The following is a 15,506-nucleotide window of genomic DNA, read 5'->3' as shown; positions in this document are numbered from 1 at the left end:
ACTGAGTTGAACAGAGGGGGACAGTCTGGGAGTGGCAGGGCAGAATGGTCTCTGGGGAGACGTCAAACCATCGAGAAGGTAATCTTAGTTCGCTTGTTGTTGTCAGGGTCATTCTGTGGAGTGTGTGACCCCCGGAGACCACCCATCGCACGTGGGGGACTCTCCCTTGGAATGGAGAGAGGTGAGTCTCAATCTGTACAGTTGCTCCCCACTGCTCCCCCGTGTCCAACCCACCCCCACCCCCAACCCCAACCCACCCCACCCCCAACCCCAACCCACCCCCAACCCACCCCACCCCACCCCACGCTGAGGGAGCGCCGCACTGTGGGAGGGTCGGTGCTGAGGGAGTCCCGCACTGTGGGAGGGTCGGTGCTGAGGGAGCGCCGCACTGTGGGAGGGTCGGTGCTGAGGGAGTCCCGCACTGTGGGAGGGTCGGTGCTGAGGGAGTGCCGCACTGTGGGGAGGGTCGGTGCTGAGGGAGCGCCGCACTGTGGGGAGGGTCGGTGCTGAGGGAGTCCCGCACTGTGGGGAGGGTCGGTGCTGAGGGAGTCCCGCACTGTGGGAGGGTCGATGCTGAGGGAGCGCCGCACTGTGGGGAGGGTCGGTGCTGAGGGAGCGCCGCACTGTGGGGAGGGTCGGTGCTGAGGGAGTCCCGCACTGTGGGAGGGTCGATGCTGAGGGAGCGCTGCACTGTGGGGAGGGTCAGTGCAGAGGGAGCGCCGCACTGTGGGGAGGGTCAGTGCAGAGGGAGCGCCGCACTGTGGGGAGGGTCGGTGCTGAGGGAGTCCCGCACTGTGGGGAGGGTCGGTGCTGAGGGAGTCCCGCACTGTGGGGAGGGTCGGTGCTGAGGGAGTCCTGCACTGTGGGAGGGTCGATGCTGAGGGAGCGCCGCACTGTGGGGAGGGTCGGTGCTGAGGGAGCGCCGCACTGTGGGGAGGGTCGGTGCTGAGGGAGCGCCGCACTGTGGAGGGTCGGTGCTGAGGGAGCGCCGCACTGTGGGAGGGTCGGTGCTGAGGGAGCCCCGCACTGTGGGAGGGTCGGTGCTGAGGGAGCGCTGCACTGTGGGGAGGGTCAGTGCAGAGGGAGCGCCGCACTGTGGGGAGGGTCAGTGCAGAGGGAGCGCCGCACTGTGGGGAGGGTCGGTGCTGAGGGAGTCCCGCACTGTGGGGAGGGTCGGTGCTGAGGGAGTCCCGCACTGTGGGAGGGTCGATGCTGAGGGAGCGCTGCACTGTGGGGAGGGTCAGTGCAGAGGGAGCGCCGCACTGTGGGGAGGGTCAGTGCAGAGGGAGCGCCGCACTGTGGGGAGGGTCGGTGCTGAGGGAGCGCTGCACTGTGGGAGGGTCGGTGCTGAGGGAGTCCCGCACTGTGGGGAGGGTCGGTGCTGAGGGAGCGCCGCACTGTGGGAGGGTCGGTGCTGAGGGAGTCCCGCACTGTGGGAGGGTCGGTGCTGAGGGAGTCCCGCACTGTGGGAGGGTCGGTGCTGAGGGAGTCCCGCACTGTGGGAGGGTCGGTGCTGAGGGAGTCCCGCACTGTGGGAGGGTCGGTGCTGAGGAGTCCCGCACTGTGGGGAGGGTCGGTGCTGAGGGAGCGCCGCACTGTGGGAGGGTCGGTGCTGAGGGAGCGCCGCACTGTGGGGAGGGTCGGTGCTGAGGGAGTCCCGCACTGTGGGAGGGTCGGTGCTGAGGGAGTCCCGCACTGTGGGAGGGTCGGTGCTGAGGGAGTCCCGCACTGTGGGAGGGTCGGTGCTGAGGGAGCGCCGCACTGTGGGGAGGGTCGGTGCTGAGGGAGTCCCGCACTGTGAGAGGGTCGGTGCTGAGGGAGTCCCGCACTGTGGGAGGGTCGGTGCTGAGGGAGTCCCGCACTGTGGGAGGGTCGGTGCTGAGGGAGTCCCGCACTGTGGGAGCTGCTTTTAGATGAATCTGATTTTCGAACCCTTCTCACTTTCGTTCCAATACAGAACGCGGCTGGCACCCTCTGGTCAGACATGTTCTGCCATATCCCGAATCTGGTCCGTAACAGTTCGATTGAATTCACTCTGTTCGGACCGGCTCACTCACTCGAGAAGGTACGAATTTATCATCGCAAATCTCTGCTAACGAAGCTGGGGGCAGCCTTGTGAGATGATTGTATGTCAGCAGGGAGCTACGCATGAGGATCCGTGCCCCAATTTGATTAGAACTGGAAACTGGGAGGGTCGATTCGGGTGAGCCGGTCGATATAGTATATTTAGTCCCTCAGAAATCATTCAGTGAGCTCCCCCCGCAACACTCCACCCCCGCCACACAAAGGATATTACAGTGTTTAGACCCACTCCAAGCTGTTTTATGAAGAATCAAGTTTGTTTATTGGTGTCACATGTAGGCTTACATTAACACCGCAATGAAGTTACTGTGAAAATTCCCCCAGTCGCGCACACTCCTGTTCGGGTTACACTGAGGGAGAATTTAGCACAGCCAATCCACCCCGACCAGCACGTCTTTCAGACTGTGGGAGGAAACCGGAGCACCCGGAGGAAACCCACGCAGACACGGGGAGAATGTGCAAACTCTGCACAGACAGTGACCCAAGACCGGGAATCGAACCCAGGTCCCTGGCGCTGTGAGGCAGCAGTGTGAACCCACTGTGCCACTGTGCCAGTAACCCCTCCCCCCCCCAACTTGACTTAATGACCGTCATGGGGCGGTTGAGGGGCAGTGTGGGGGTCCCGGGGATGGATCGGGGGTCAGGATGTGGGGGTCACGGGGCTGGATCGAGGGGGTCAGGATGGGGGTCACGGGGCTGGATCGGGGGTCAGGATGTGGGGGTCACGGGGCTGGATCGGGGGTCAGGATGTGGGGGTCACGGGGCTGGATCGGGGGTCAGGGTGTGGGGGTCCCGGGGCTGGATCGGGGGTCAGGATGGGGGGGTCACGGGGCTGGATCGGGGGTCAGGATGTGGGGGTCACGGGGCTGGATCGGGGGTCAGGATGTGGGGGTCACGGGGATGGATCGGGGGGTCAGGATGTGGGGGTCACGGGGCTGGATCGGGGGTCAGGATGTGGGGGTCACGGGGATGGATCGGGGGGGTCAGGATGTGGGGGTCACGGGGATGGATCGGGGGTCAGGATGTGGGGGTCACGGGGATGGATCGGGGGTCAGGATGTGGGGGTCACGGGGCTGGATCGGGGGTCAGGATGTGGGGGTCACGGGGATGGATCGGGGGTCAGGATGTGGGGGTCACGGGGATGGATCGGGGGGTCAGGATGTGGGGGTCACGGGGATGGATCGGGGGTCAGGATGTGGGGGTCACGGGGCTGGATCGGGGGTCAGGATGTGGGGGTCACGGGGATGGATCGAGGGGGTCAGGGTGAGGGTCACGGGGCTGGATCCAGGGACAGGGTGGGGGCTGGATGAAGGGATAGGCAGACTCGGACGGTCGAAGGGCCTCAGTTGCTGTCTGTGTGTCTCTCTGACAGGAGGTAACGAATGATGTGAAGTTGGTCCTGCAAAGCCACGCTCGCACCTGGCTGGACACGGAGAAATTCGTCAACATTTACTCACCCGGGAGCCAGTTCGCCCAGGTAATGGACTCGCACTGTGCCGCCCACCGTCCCCCCGGCTGCCCCCCAGAGCCTGCCTCCCAGAGGGAGTGGGGAGAGGGGGGACCATTCAGCCCCTGTCTCTCCAGAGCCTGTTACACAGGAACAGGAGGAGGCCAATTCAGTCCTCATTCTCCCGCTGAAACAGATTACAAATGATTCATAGAGAGTCCAAGAGGTTTACAGCAGGGAAACAGGCCCTTCGGCTCAACTTGTCCATGCTATCCCTTTTTATTAAACCCCTAAGCTAGTCCCAATTGCCCGTGTTTGCCCCATATCCCTCTATACCCATCGTAAACATGTAACTGTCTAAACTCTTTCTAAAAGACAAAATTGTACCCGCCTCTACTACATTTTGGAAGGTCTAATACAGATCGGAAATATACAGTAAATGGCAGAACCCTTCAGAGTATCAATAGGCAGAGGGATCTGGGCGTACAGGTACACAGAGTATTGATAGGCAGAGGGATCTGGGCGTACAGGTACACAGAGTATTGACAAGGCAGAGGGATCTGGGCGTACAGGTACACAGAGTATTGATAGGCAGAGGGATCTGGGTGTATAGATACACAGAGTATTGGTAGGCAGAGGGACCTGGGTGTACAGGTACACAGAGTATTGATAGGCAGAGGGATCTGGGCGTACAGGTACACAGAGTATTGATAGGCAGAGGGATCTGGGTGTATAGATACACAGAGTATTGATAGGCAGAGGGATCTGGGTGTACAGGTACACAGAGTATTGATAGGCAGAGGGATCTGGGTGTATAGATACACAGAGTATTGATAGGCAGAGGGATCTGGGTGTATAGATACACAGAGTATTGATAGGCAGAGGGATCTGGGTGTATAGATACACAGAGTATTGATAGACAGAGGGATCTGGGCGTACAGGTACACAGAGTATTGATAGGCAGAGGGATCTGGGCGTACAGGTACACAGAGTATTGATAGGCAGAGGGATCTGGGCGTACAGGTACACAGAGTATTGGTAGGCAGAGGGACCTGGGTGTACAGGTACACAGAGTATTGATAGGCAGAGGGATCTGGGCGTACAGGTACACAGAGTATTGATAGGCAGAGGGATCTGGGTGTATAGATACACAGAGTATTGATAGGCAGAGGGATCTGGGTGTATAGATACACAGAGTATTGATAGGCAGAGGGATCTGGGTGTATAGATACACAGAGTATTGATAGACAGAGGGATCTGGGCGTACAGGTACACAGAGTATTGATAGGCAGAGGGATCTGGGCGTACAGGTACACAGAGTATTGATAGGCAGAGGGATCTGGGCGTACAGGTACACAGAGTATTGGTAGGCAGAGGGACCTGGGTGTACAGGTACACAGAGTATTGATAGGCAGAGGGATCTGGGCGTACAGGTACACAGAGTATTGATAGGCAGAGGGATCTGGGTGTATAGATACACAGAGTATTGATAGGCAGAGGGATCTGGGTGTACAGGTACACAGAGTATTGATAGGCAGAGGGATCTGGGCGTACAGGTACACAGAGTATTGATAGGCAGAGGGATCTGGGTGTATAGATACTCAGAGTATTGATAGGCAGAGGGATCTGGGCGTACAGATACACAGAGTATTGATAGGCAGAGGGATCTGGGTGTACAGGTACACAGAGTATTGATAGGCAGAGGGATCTGGGCGTACAGGTACACAGAGTATTGATAGGCAGAGGGATCTGGGTGTACAGGTACACAGAGTATTGATAGGCAGAGGGATCTGGGTGTACAGGTACACAGAGTATTGATAGGCAGAGGGATCTGGGCGTACAGGTACACAGGTCACTGAAAGTGGCAACGCAGGTGGAGAAGGGAGTCAAGAAGGCATACGGCATGCTTGCCTTCATCGGCCGGGGCACTGAGTTTAAAAATTGGCAAGTCACGTTGCAGCTTTATAGAACCTTAGTGAGGCCGTACTTGGAATATAGAGTTCAATTCTGGGTCACCCACACTACCAGAAGGATGTGGAGGCTTTGGAGAGGGGACAGAAAAGATTTACCAGGATGTTGCCCCTGGTACGGAGGGCATTAGCTATGGGGAGAGGTTGGAGAAACTTGGTTTGTTCTCACTGGAGGTTGAGGGGGAGACCTGATAGAAGTCTACAAGATGATGAGGGACAGAGTGGAGAGTCAGAAGCTTTTCCCCCCCCCAGGGTGGAAGAGTCAATTACGCGGGGGGGCACAGGTTTAAGGTAAGTTCATTAGCATTGGGACGTCCCTGGTAATGTGAAAGGATATGGTATGATAATAATGTTTTTCTCTTTTAATTCACAGGCTTTAAGTCGGTCCGCCTCGTGTCTAACGAGGGGCATACACGCGATGGGTCGTACTGGGGCTGCTCTCGGATGTTTCGAGAGTAGCCTAGTGCTTCATGTCGTTAGTGTGTGTCTAAACTGGACCAGATACTGGGCAAGACGACAGCTCAGTGACTATCGCTGATTGCTGTGCAGACACATGGATTTGGGCCGGTGTCTGTGGGGAGTTTGCACATTCTCCCCGTGTCTGCGTGGGTTTTCTCCGGGCGCTCCGGTTTCCTCCCACACCCCAAAGATGTGCTCTTAGGCTGATTGGTGTAACAAATTGTCCCTAAATCAGATTCCCTCAATCTGGATGGCCGTAAAACATTAGACAGGGCTCGTGGGTGGAGAGGGGGGACTGGTGGTGTTGAGATGGCGGCGCGGGCTCGTTGGGTCTGTTTCCCAGGCTGTTTTTTTGCTTTTTGAATCTCTCCTGCAGAGAGAAAGGGAGTCACTTCGCAGGGAGATCGACAAGTGGGGCAGGAATCGAATCATTAAATAAAAGGACTGTTCTGTTTAAATTTCTCCGGGTGTGGAAAAGTAGGGGGGCAAGTAATTCCCTCACTAAGAGACTAACCCCTGGCAAATCTCCTCCACAGGCTGTGACCGAAATTGAGATCCAGAAATATCACAGTCACGTACCACTGGTGATAGGGAGCACTGCTGCTGGATTGATACTGTTAATTCTCATTATCATCCTCTTCTACAAGGTGAGCATCAGTGCTGAGGGAGTCCCGCACTGTGGGAGGGTCGGTGCTGAGGGAGTCCCGCACTGTGGGAGGGTCGGTGCTGAGGGAGCGCCGCACTGTGGGAGGGTCGGTGCTGAGGGAGTCCCGCACTGTGGGAGGGTCGGTGCTGAGGGAGCGCCGCACTGTGGGAGGGTCGGTGCTGAGGGAGTCCCGCACTGTGGGGAGGGTCGGTGCTGAGGGAGTGCCGCACTGTGGGAGGGTCGGTGCTGAGGGAGTCCCGCACTGTGGGAGGGTCGGTGCTGAGGGAGCGCCGCACTGTGGGGAGGGTCGGTGCTGAGGGAGTCCCGCACTGTGTGGGGAGGGTCGGTGCTGAGGGAGTCCCGCACTGTGGGAGGGTCGGTGCTGAGGGAGCGCCGCACTGTGGGAGGGTCGGTGCTGAGGGAGTCCCGCACTGTGGGAGGGTCAGTGCTGAGGGAGTCCCGCACTGTGGGGAGGGTCGGTGCTGAGGGAGTCCCGCACTGTGGGAGGGTCGGTGCCGAGGGAGCGCCGCACTGTGGGGAGGGTCGGTGCCGAGGGAGCGCCGCACTGTGGGGAGGGTCGGTGCCGAGGGAGCGCCGGTGCCGAGGGAGCGCCGCACCGCGGGGAGGGTCGGGCAGTGTAGTAATTCCCTGGGGAATTATTCGAGTGGGATTAAGGATTGCCGATGCCTTTTCCTCTGTCTCCAGTGTGGTTTCTTTAACCGGAATTTCAAGGAGAAGGTCTGCGCCGGCGATGATATATCCGAAAAGGCCGATGAAGAGGTCCCCGAGACCCCCGGAGAGCCCCAGGCTTCCGCGGAGTAGGTCTCCGGTTCGGTGTGAACCCGCTTCCCTTTGCCGTGTACCCGAGGCTGGAACCGTGACTGACGGTGCGCGAAAGGGGGTCTTTCCTCATCTCCCCTTCCACTATTTCCTTTCCCTTTCCTGCTGTCCCCTGTCTCGGAGTGTTGGCGGGGGACGGTGGGGGGGGGGGTGACGAGGAGGAGAGTCCAGGACTTTGGTTTAGAGCTTGGGGGACGCCAACGTCCGAGCGGTTATTGGATAGGCACAGGGAGCATCCCAGAACGATAGGGAGTGGGATAGACCGATCTGGGGATGGGGACACAGCTCGGGACAACATTCGAGGGGTCTACGTTCTGTCGGTGTTCGAGTGCGCGGAGAGATCGCAGTGTGTGTGTGTTTGGGGGGTGGGGTAAAGACAGGGCAACCCGTCCTCTGGATCCGCCTCTGTTCGGCCATGGGCGTCGCGCACACTCCCCCCCCCCCCCCCCCCCACCCAAACTCCATCCCTCTCCCACTTCCCCCTCTCCTGCCTCAATATCCCACAGCATCGGGCGTTCCACACTCACCCCCGGATCTCACGTGGTGTCCAGGGGAAAGGTTTTGGGGATGGAGTTAGTCTCACCTCGAGTTAATAATCTCTGTGACCTCCTCCAGCCCCCCCCTACACCCCCTCCCTACCTCTGTAACCTCCTCCAGCCCCCTACACCCCCTCCCTATCTCTGTAACCTCCTACACCCCCTCCCTATCTCTGTAACCTCCTCCAGCCCCCTACACCCCCTCCCTATCTCTGTAACCTCCTCCAGCCCCCCTCTACACCCCCTCCCTATCTCTGTAACCTCCTCCAGCCCCCCCCACACCCCCTCCCTATCTCTGTAACCTCCTCCAGCCCCCCCCTACACCCCCTCCCTATCTCTGTAACCTCCTCCAGCCCCCCTCTACACCCCCTCCCTATCTCTGTAACCCCCCTCCAGCCCCCCTACACCCCCTCCCTATCTCTGTAACCCCCTCCAGCCCCCTACACCCCCTCCCTAGCTCTGTAACCTCCTCCAGCCCCCCTACACCCCCTCCCTATCTCTGTAACCCCCCTCCAGCCCCCCTACACCCCCTCCCTATCTCTGTAACCCCCTCCAGCCCTCCTACACCACCTCCCTATCTCTGTAACCTCCTCCAGCCCCCCTGCACCCCCTCCCTAGCTCTGTAACCCCCTCCGAGATCTCTGCACTCCTCCAATTCTGGACTCCCCTCATTCCCGTTGCTCTGCCACTGGCGGATGTGTGTTCGGGTGACGGGGAACTCAGCTCTGGAACAGAGAGATCGAGGGGGACAGGTTCACAGCTCCTTGGTCGATCGAACCAGGGCAGGACTTACTCAGTTAATGGTCGGGGAGAGTTACAGAACAGAGAGATCTAGGGGGACAGGTTCATAGCTCCTTGAAAGTGGAGTCACAGGTGGACAGAGTGGTGAAGAAGGCATTGGGCATGCTTGGTTTCATCGGTCAGAACATTGAATACAGGAGTTGGGACGTCTTGTTGAAGTTGTACAAGACATTGGGAAGGCCACACTTGGAAATACTGTGTACAGTTCTGGTCACCCTATTATAGAAAGGATATTATTAAACTAGAAAGAGTGCAGGAAAAGATTTACTAGGATGCTACCGGGACTTGATGGATTGAGTTATAAGGAGAGGCTGGGATAGACTGGGACTTTTTTCTCTGGAGCGTAGAGGGGTGATCTTATAGAGGTTTATAAAATAATGAGGGGCACAGATCAGCGAGATAGTCAATATCTTTTCCCCAAAGGTAGGGGAGTCTAAAACTAGAGGGCAGAGGTTTAAGGTGAGAGGGGAGAGATACAGAAGGGTCCAGAGGGGCAATTTTGTTCACCCAGAGGGTGGTGAGTGTCTGGAACGAGCTGCCAGAGGCAGTAGTAGAGGCGGGTACAGTTTTGTCTTTTAAAAAGCGTTACATGGGGATACGCGGACGATTGGGACCAGGTTGTACAAGTTGGGCCAAAGGGCCTGTTTCCATGTTGTAAATCTCAATGACTCCCCGCGTCTTTGTCTAATCTCCCCTCGCGCGTTACCCGCTTCTGTCCCTGGAATCAGTCTGGTGAGCTGCCTCCACACCCGAACCCAAGTAAGGGAGCCAAATGTGGGCAGGGTTCCCCCGATGTGGTCTCGCCAACACCCCTTCCGATCGCAAACTTAACACTGCAGAACCTCCGCCTCGCTTACTGCGCACCGCACCTGCACACCGACTTCCTGTGATTCGTGCACAAGGACGCCCAGATCCCTCTGCCCGCATCCATCTCCAATCTGCTTCCCGTTGAGGTAATAGTTTGCCTTTGTGTTTCTTGTTTCCTCTCTGGATAACCTCGTACAATCCTTTCCTGTGGTGATCACAAAGGGGGGGTGGGGTTGGGGGTGGGGGGTGGGGGTGGGGGTGGGGGTGTGGGGGGGTGGGGGTGGGTGTGGGTGTGGGGGGTGGGTGGGGGTGTGGGTGGGGGGGTGGGGGTGGGTGTGGGTGTGGGGGGTGGGTGGGGGTGTGGGTGGGGGGGTGGGGGTGGGTGGGGGGGTGGGGGTGTGGGTGGGGGGGGTGGGGGTGGGTGTGGGGGTGGGTGGGGGTGTGGGGTGGGGGTGGGTGGGGGGGTGGGGGTGGGTTGGTGGGGGGGTGGTGGGTGGTGGTGGGGTCAGTGACAGTGAAATACGCGGTGACGATAAGGTTATTTTTCTTCAGCATGCGGCAATTGCACTCTCGGTGACCCGAGACGTGAACGCGCATTTCCAATGGAGTCCCTGACTTGAACCAAACATTCAAAACTGAGCAAAAAACTATCATCCGACACGTGTGAGGGCTCAGAAATTGACCATGTGGCAGTGGTGTTATGTTGCAAGTTGATGGGTGATTGAGATAATCCTTTAATTTGGCAGGCGGGAGAACAGTAGAAATTTTTGTTGTGTACATGGCGAGTTTATTTTTACAGAGCTAATGGATTTGTGTTTACGTAGGTTCCCTCCTGTGTTTTGCTGGGGCAGATGCGTGGGAGGATCCAAGTTTATGGACAGTAAAGTGTTTCAGTTTCATTTTATAAGTACAAGCAGTTGCTGCCTGGGTTGCCCTAAGACAGCAATGCTGCTCTCTCTCCCTAAAACAGGCCTCTCTGAGACGGTTAAACTCAGTCATGGCCAGCATAACTGTGATTTTTCTAATGAATTTTAACCCAAGAGTGGGGAAGTCTATTTGTGGAATATTGCTTACATTGGAACTTGCTGTGATAGGTTACCTGTTAAGAATTGTATCTTGTTGAGTCTTTGTGTTGACAAAATTTTATTCAAATCTGTTTCTTACGGTTGAACAGTGTTGTTAAATAAAATTTATATTCTGATCTTCTGTTTGTGAGTAGAATTACATCTGGATGAGAAAGTCCTGCCCCTAACGGAGAGACCAAGAGATAAAATCATTGGGATGGAGTTTGGTCCCATCCGGTATGGGAAGACCAAGATTGATACTGGGCTACGGGGCACAGAGACTAGAAGAACGACAAAGAAAATTCCAGCACAGGAACAGGCCCCTCCAAGCCTGCACCGACCCATGCTGCACCCCCCCACCCACCCCCCTACCCCTCTATTCCCATGGATTTGTCCAGACGCCCCTTAAACCTCACTACCTCCCCCACACCCCCTCTCCTCTCCCTCTCTCTGAGGGAGGGGTAAAGGGAGAGAGCGGGTGATCCAGGTTTGTCCCCAGTCAACTGTCTGATCCAAAACTCAGGGGAACCCACCACCCCGTGCACACTGCAGCAAACAGTCCACAGGGTCTACTTACAGAGTTTATTTATAGTCACGCTGCATCAAACAGTCTACAGAGTCTATTTGCAGTCTGCGGTGTGGCGGACAGGAGATTTCTCACAGGAAGGCCAGCTCCAGATGCGATCAAGGGAGTTAATATTTCCGCAGAGATTGACGGGGAGAAGGTGTGAATGACGGGGGAAGCCCGCGTGCTGTCTCTCTGTCAGGGTGCCGCAGGGTCAGACGGAGCAGGAGCCGGGTTCAAAGGGACAGAGCTTTCCCCTGCGCTGCCACCCTCAATTCGATCTTTATATTTACGGTTAAAAAAACCAGCCTGTAGAACAAAACAAAACACAGAGAGCGGTCAGAGTGTGAGGGAGCTGGATTAACATCAGTACAGATACAGTCAGTAACACAGGGTGCTGGGGGGGAGAGAGGGGTTACTGAGTGACAGTGTGAGGGAGCTGGATTAACATCAGTACAGATACAGTCAGTAACACAGGGTGCTGGGGGGGAGAGAGGGGTTACTGAGTGACAGTGTGAGGGAGCTGGATTAACATCAGTACAGATACAGTCAGTAACACAGGGTGCTGGGGGGGAGAGAGGGGTTACTGAGTGACAGTGTGAGGGAGCTGGATTAACATCAGTACAGATACAGTCAGTAACACAGGGTGCTGGGGGGAGAGAGGGGTTACTGAGTGACAGTGTGAGGGAGCTGGATTAACATCAGTACAGATACAGTCAGTAACACAGGGTGCTGGGGGGGGGAGAGGGGTTACTGAGTGACAGTGTGAGGGAGCTGGATTAACATCAGTACAGATACAGTCAGTAACACAGGGTGCTGGGGGGGAGAGAGGGGTTACTGAGTGACAGTGTGAGGGAGCTGGATTAACATCAGTACAGATACAGTCAGTAACACAGGGTGCTGGGAGAGAGAGGGGTTAAGAACATAAGAACATAAGAAATAGGAGCAGGAGTAGGCCATCTGGCCCTTCGAGCCTGCCCCGCCATTCAATAAGATCATGGCTGATCTGTCGTGGCCATGATCTTATTGAATGGCGGGGCAGGCTCGAAGGGCCAGATGGCCTACTCCTGCTCCTATTTCTTATGTTCTTATGTTCTTAACCCCTCTCTCTCCCAGCACCCTGTGTTACTGACTGTATCTGTACTGATGTTAATCCAGCTCCCTCACACTGTCACTCAGTAACCCCTCTCTCCCCCCCAGCACCCTGTGTTACTGACTGTATCTGTACTGATGTTAATCCAGCTCCCTCATACAGTCAGTAACACAGGGTGCTGGGGGGAGAGAGGGGTTACTGAGTGACAGTGTGAGGGAGCTGGATTAACATCAGTACAGATACAGTCAGTAACACAGGGTGCTGGGGGGAGAGAGGGGTTACTGAGTGACAGTGTGAGGGAGCTGGATTAACATCAGTACAGATACAGTCAGTAACACAGGGTGCTGGGGGAGAGAGAGAGGGGTTACTGAGTGACAGTGTGAGGGAGCTGGATTAACATCAGTACAGATACAGTCAGTAACACAGGGTGCTGGGGGGGGGAGAGAGGGGTTACTGAGTGACAGTGTGAGGGAGCTGGATTAACATCAGTACAGATACAGTCAGTAACACAGGGTGCTGGGGGGGAGAGAGGGGTTACTGATTGAGGGAGCTGGATTAATAACAACACTGGACACTGCACGCTCTAAGCACCTACCTTCCAGAGAATAATTCCAACTAAAATCAGTAAGATTAATCCCCCAGCTGCCCCTCCAGCGATTATTGGGAGTAAATTCACTACCTTGATTATTTCCACATGTGTCGTCACCTGGAAAAGACCGTCACAGCAGTCAGAAACACCACATCCAATTTATTCCACTCTCTCAGTTGTCCGGTTAGACCACACTCGGAGCACAGTGTACAGTTCCGGTCCGGTTAGACCGCACTCGGAGCGCCGTGTACAGTTCCGGTCCGGTTAGACCGCACTCGGAGCGCCGTGTACAGTTCCGGTCCGGTTAGACCGCACTCGGAGCGCCGTGTACAGTTCCGGTCCGGTTAGACCGCACTCGGAGCACCGTGTACAGTTCCGGTCCGGTTAGACCGCACTCGGAGCGCCGTGTACAGTTCCGGTCCGGTTAGACCGCACTCGGAGCACCGTGTACAGTTCCGGTCCGGTTAGACCGCACTCGGAGCGCCGTGTACAGTTCCGGTCCGGTTAGACCACACTCGGAGCATCGTGCATGGAGATAGAGAGGATTGTAGGGGGCTGGAGGAGGTTACAGAGATAGGGAGGGGGTGTAGGGGGGCTGGAGGGAGTTACAGAGATAGGGAGGGGGTGTAGGGGGCTGGAGGGGGTCACAGAGATAGGGAGGGGGTGTAGGGGGGCTGGAGGAGGTTACAGAGATAAGGAGGGGGTGTAGGGGGCTGGAGGAGGTTACAGAGATAGGGAGGGGGTGTAGGGGGCTGGAGGAGGTTACAGAGATAGGGAGGGGGTGTAGGGGGCTGGAGGAGGTTACAGAGATAGGGAGGGGGTGTAGGGGGGCTGGAGGAGGTTACAGAGATAGGGAGGGGGTGTAGGGGGGCTGGAGGGAGTTACAGAGATAGGGAGGGGGTGTAGGGGGGCTGGAGGGGGTTACAGAGATAGGGAGGGGGTGTAGGGGGGCTGGAGGGAGTTACAGAGATAGGGAGGGGGTGTAGGGGGCTGGAGGGGGTTACAGAGATAGGGAGGGGGTGTAGGGGGGCTGGAGGAGGTTACAGAGATAGGGAGGGGGTGTAGGAGGTTACAGAGATAGGGAGGGGTGTAGGGGGCTGGAGGAGGTCACAGAGATAGGGAGGGGGTCACAGAGATAGGGAGGGGGTGTAGGGGGCCTGGAGAAGGTTACAGAGATAGGGAGGGGGTGTAGGGGGGCTGGAGGAGGTTACAGAGATAAGGAGGGGGTCACAGAGATAGGGAGGGGGTGTAGGGGGGCTGGAGGAGGTTACAGAGATAGGGAGGGGGTGTAGGGGGCTGGAGGAGGTTACAGAGATAGGGAGGGGGTGTAGGGGGGCTGGAGGAGGTTACAGAGATAGGGAGGGGGTTGTAGGGGCTGGAGGAGTTTACAGGGATACGGAGGGGGGGGTGGTGAGTGAATTTCCCTGGGGTGACAGCAGTCGAGTTGCGGAGGGGGAGCCGGAGGGTGACCTACGTTTGAGTAGAGGAACTGACTGTTCAGCGTGCTGTCCGCCCCCCGGGTATACTTGTCCTCGTCGAAGGACAGTCTAGCCACCGTCTGCAGGTCATGGGTCTCGTCCTTTGTCTGGAAGAGAAACAGAAATAAAATCCTCGCACCGGGATCTCCCTTCCCACTCACCATCCCACTGAAACGGCAAAGAGAATTCCAGCACGGGAACAGGCCCTTCCGCCCCTCCATGCTAGCCCCCCCCCCATGTTGATAGTTGGGGGGGAGGGGGGTATTCAAGAATGGAAACGCCATTGAACATCAAGGTGTGGGGGGGGGGGGCGGTGGAGAGATGGTTAGATTCTCTCTCATTGGAGGTGGCCTTTGCCTGGTACCTGTGTGTGTACCGTTACTCACCACTAGGTGGACAGAGTGTGGAATATTGTGGTGGATGCGGAATATATGGACTTGCCAAAGCCACAGGATTTATCTGGCTGGGTCCAGTTCAGTTTCTGGTCAATGGTCACCCCCAGGAGGTTGATAGTGGGGGTGGGGGTGGGGTGGGGGGGGTGGTGCGTGGTTTGAGTCCCGATCGAGCCGGGGAGGGGAAAGGGGTTGCTTTGTTCTGGACGGTGTCCCTCCCTCAAAGTTAGGGTGTGGCTTTGCACGCGATGCCCCCAGTAACAGCCACGTACAACTTCTCTGACCCCCCTCCCCCCACCCCTCGCTGTCCTCTCTCTCTCCCCCACCACCCCACCCCCCGTCCCACTTTACCTTGCTTGTCTTATTCAAGGATACGTCTCCCTGGAGTGCAAAGGTCAGCAACTTGCCCTGCGTCAGCTGATCGACAACGCAGTGCGTCACCAGGCAGCTCTCTGCTTTACAGTCCTACGTAGTGGGAGAGAGAGAGAGAGACAGAGAGAGATTTACTGAGTGACATCCTGCCTCGCCATTCATCCTACTCTGATTCGAATGACACACTAGGGAGCTTTGAACATTAACAAATGAACCAGCTAAACGTTTAACAACTGATGTACTTAAACATGGCAAGATACAATTGTTAACTGCCACTCTATCTCTGTTAGCTCCAAACCAAGCAATATTCATCTTATAGACTTAAACTCCTGATCAAAATCAGTTAGCGAACAGGATACGAGAGA

At 56.8% G+C, this 15,506-nt stretch overlaps 1 protein-coding gene and 1 long non-coding RNA gene across 2 annotated transcripts; one reads left to right on the top strand and one right to left on the bottom strand.

Moving 5' to 3' along the window:
* Window positions 1-1,957: 1,957 nt before the first annotated feature.
* Window positions 1,958-7,426, top strand: LOC145340816 (integrin alpha-X-like; the record flags this gene model as incomplete). Its single annotated transcript, XM_080185274.1, has 4 exons — window positions 1,958-2,065; window positions 3,455-3,559; window positions 6,495-6,605; window positions 7,310-7,426. Coding segments are annotated over 4 exons (441 nt in total), but the record flags the coding sequence as incomplete, so codon positions are not given.
* A 3,856-nt stretch (window positions 7,427-11,282) lies between these two features.
* On the bottom strand, window positions 11,283-15,230 carry LOC145340817 (uncharacterized). The gene is made up of 4 exons (XR_013886295.1): window positions 15,121-15,230; window positions 14,374-14,484; window positions 12,906-13,016; window positions 11,283-11,526 (listed from the first exon to the last, which is right to left on the bottom strand). It is a non-coding gene; the product is annotated as an uncharacterized LOC145340817 (long non-coding RNA).
* Between the last annotated feature and the right edge of the window lie 276 nt (window positions 15,231-15,506).

Source organism: Carcharhinus amblyrhynchos, unplaced genomic scaffold (assembly GCF_965287045.1).
Source record: "Carcharhinus amblyrhynchos unplaced genomic scaffold, sCarAmb.v2.hapA chromosome_1470, whole genome shotgun sequence".
NCBI classification, from domain to species: domain Eukaryota; kingdom Metazoa; phylum Chordata; class Chondrichthyes; order Carcharhiniformes; family Carcharhinidae; genus Carcharhinus; species Carcharhinus amblyrhynchos.
This window is presented reverse-complemented; position numbering and strand designations above follow the sequence as displayed.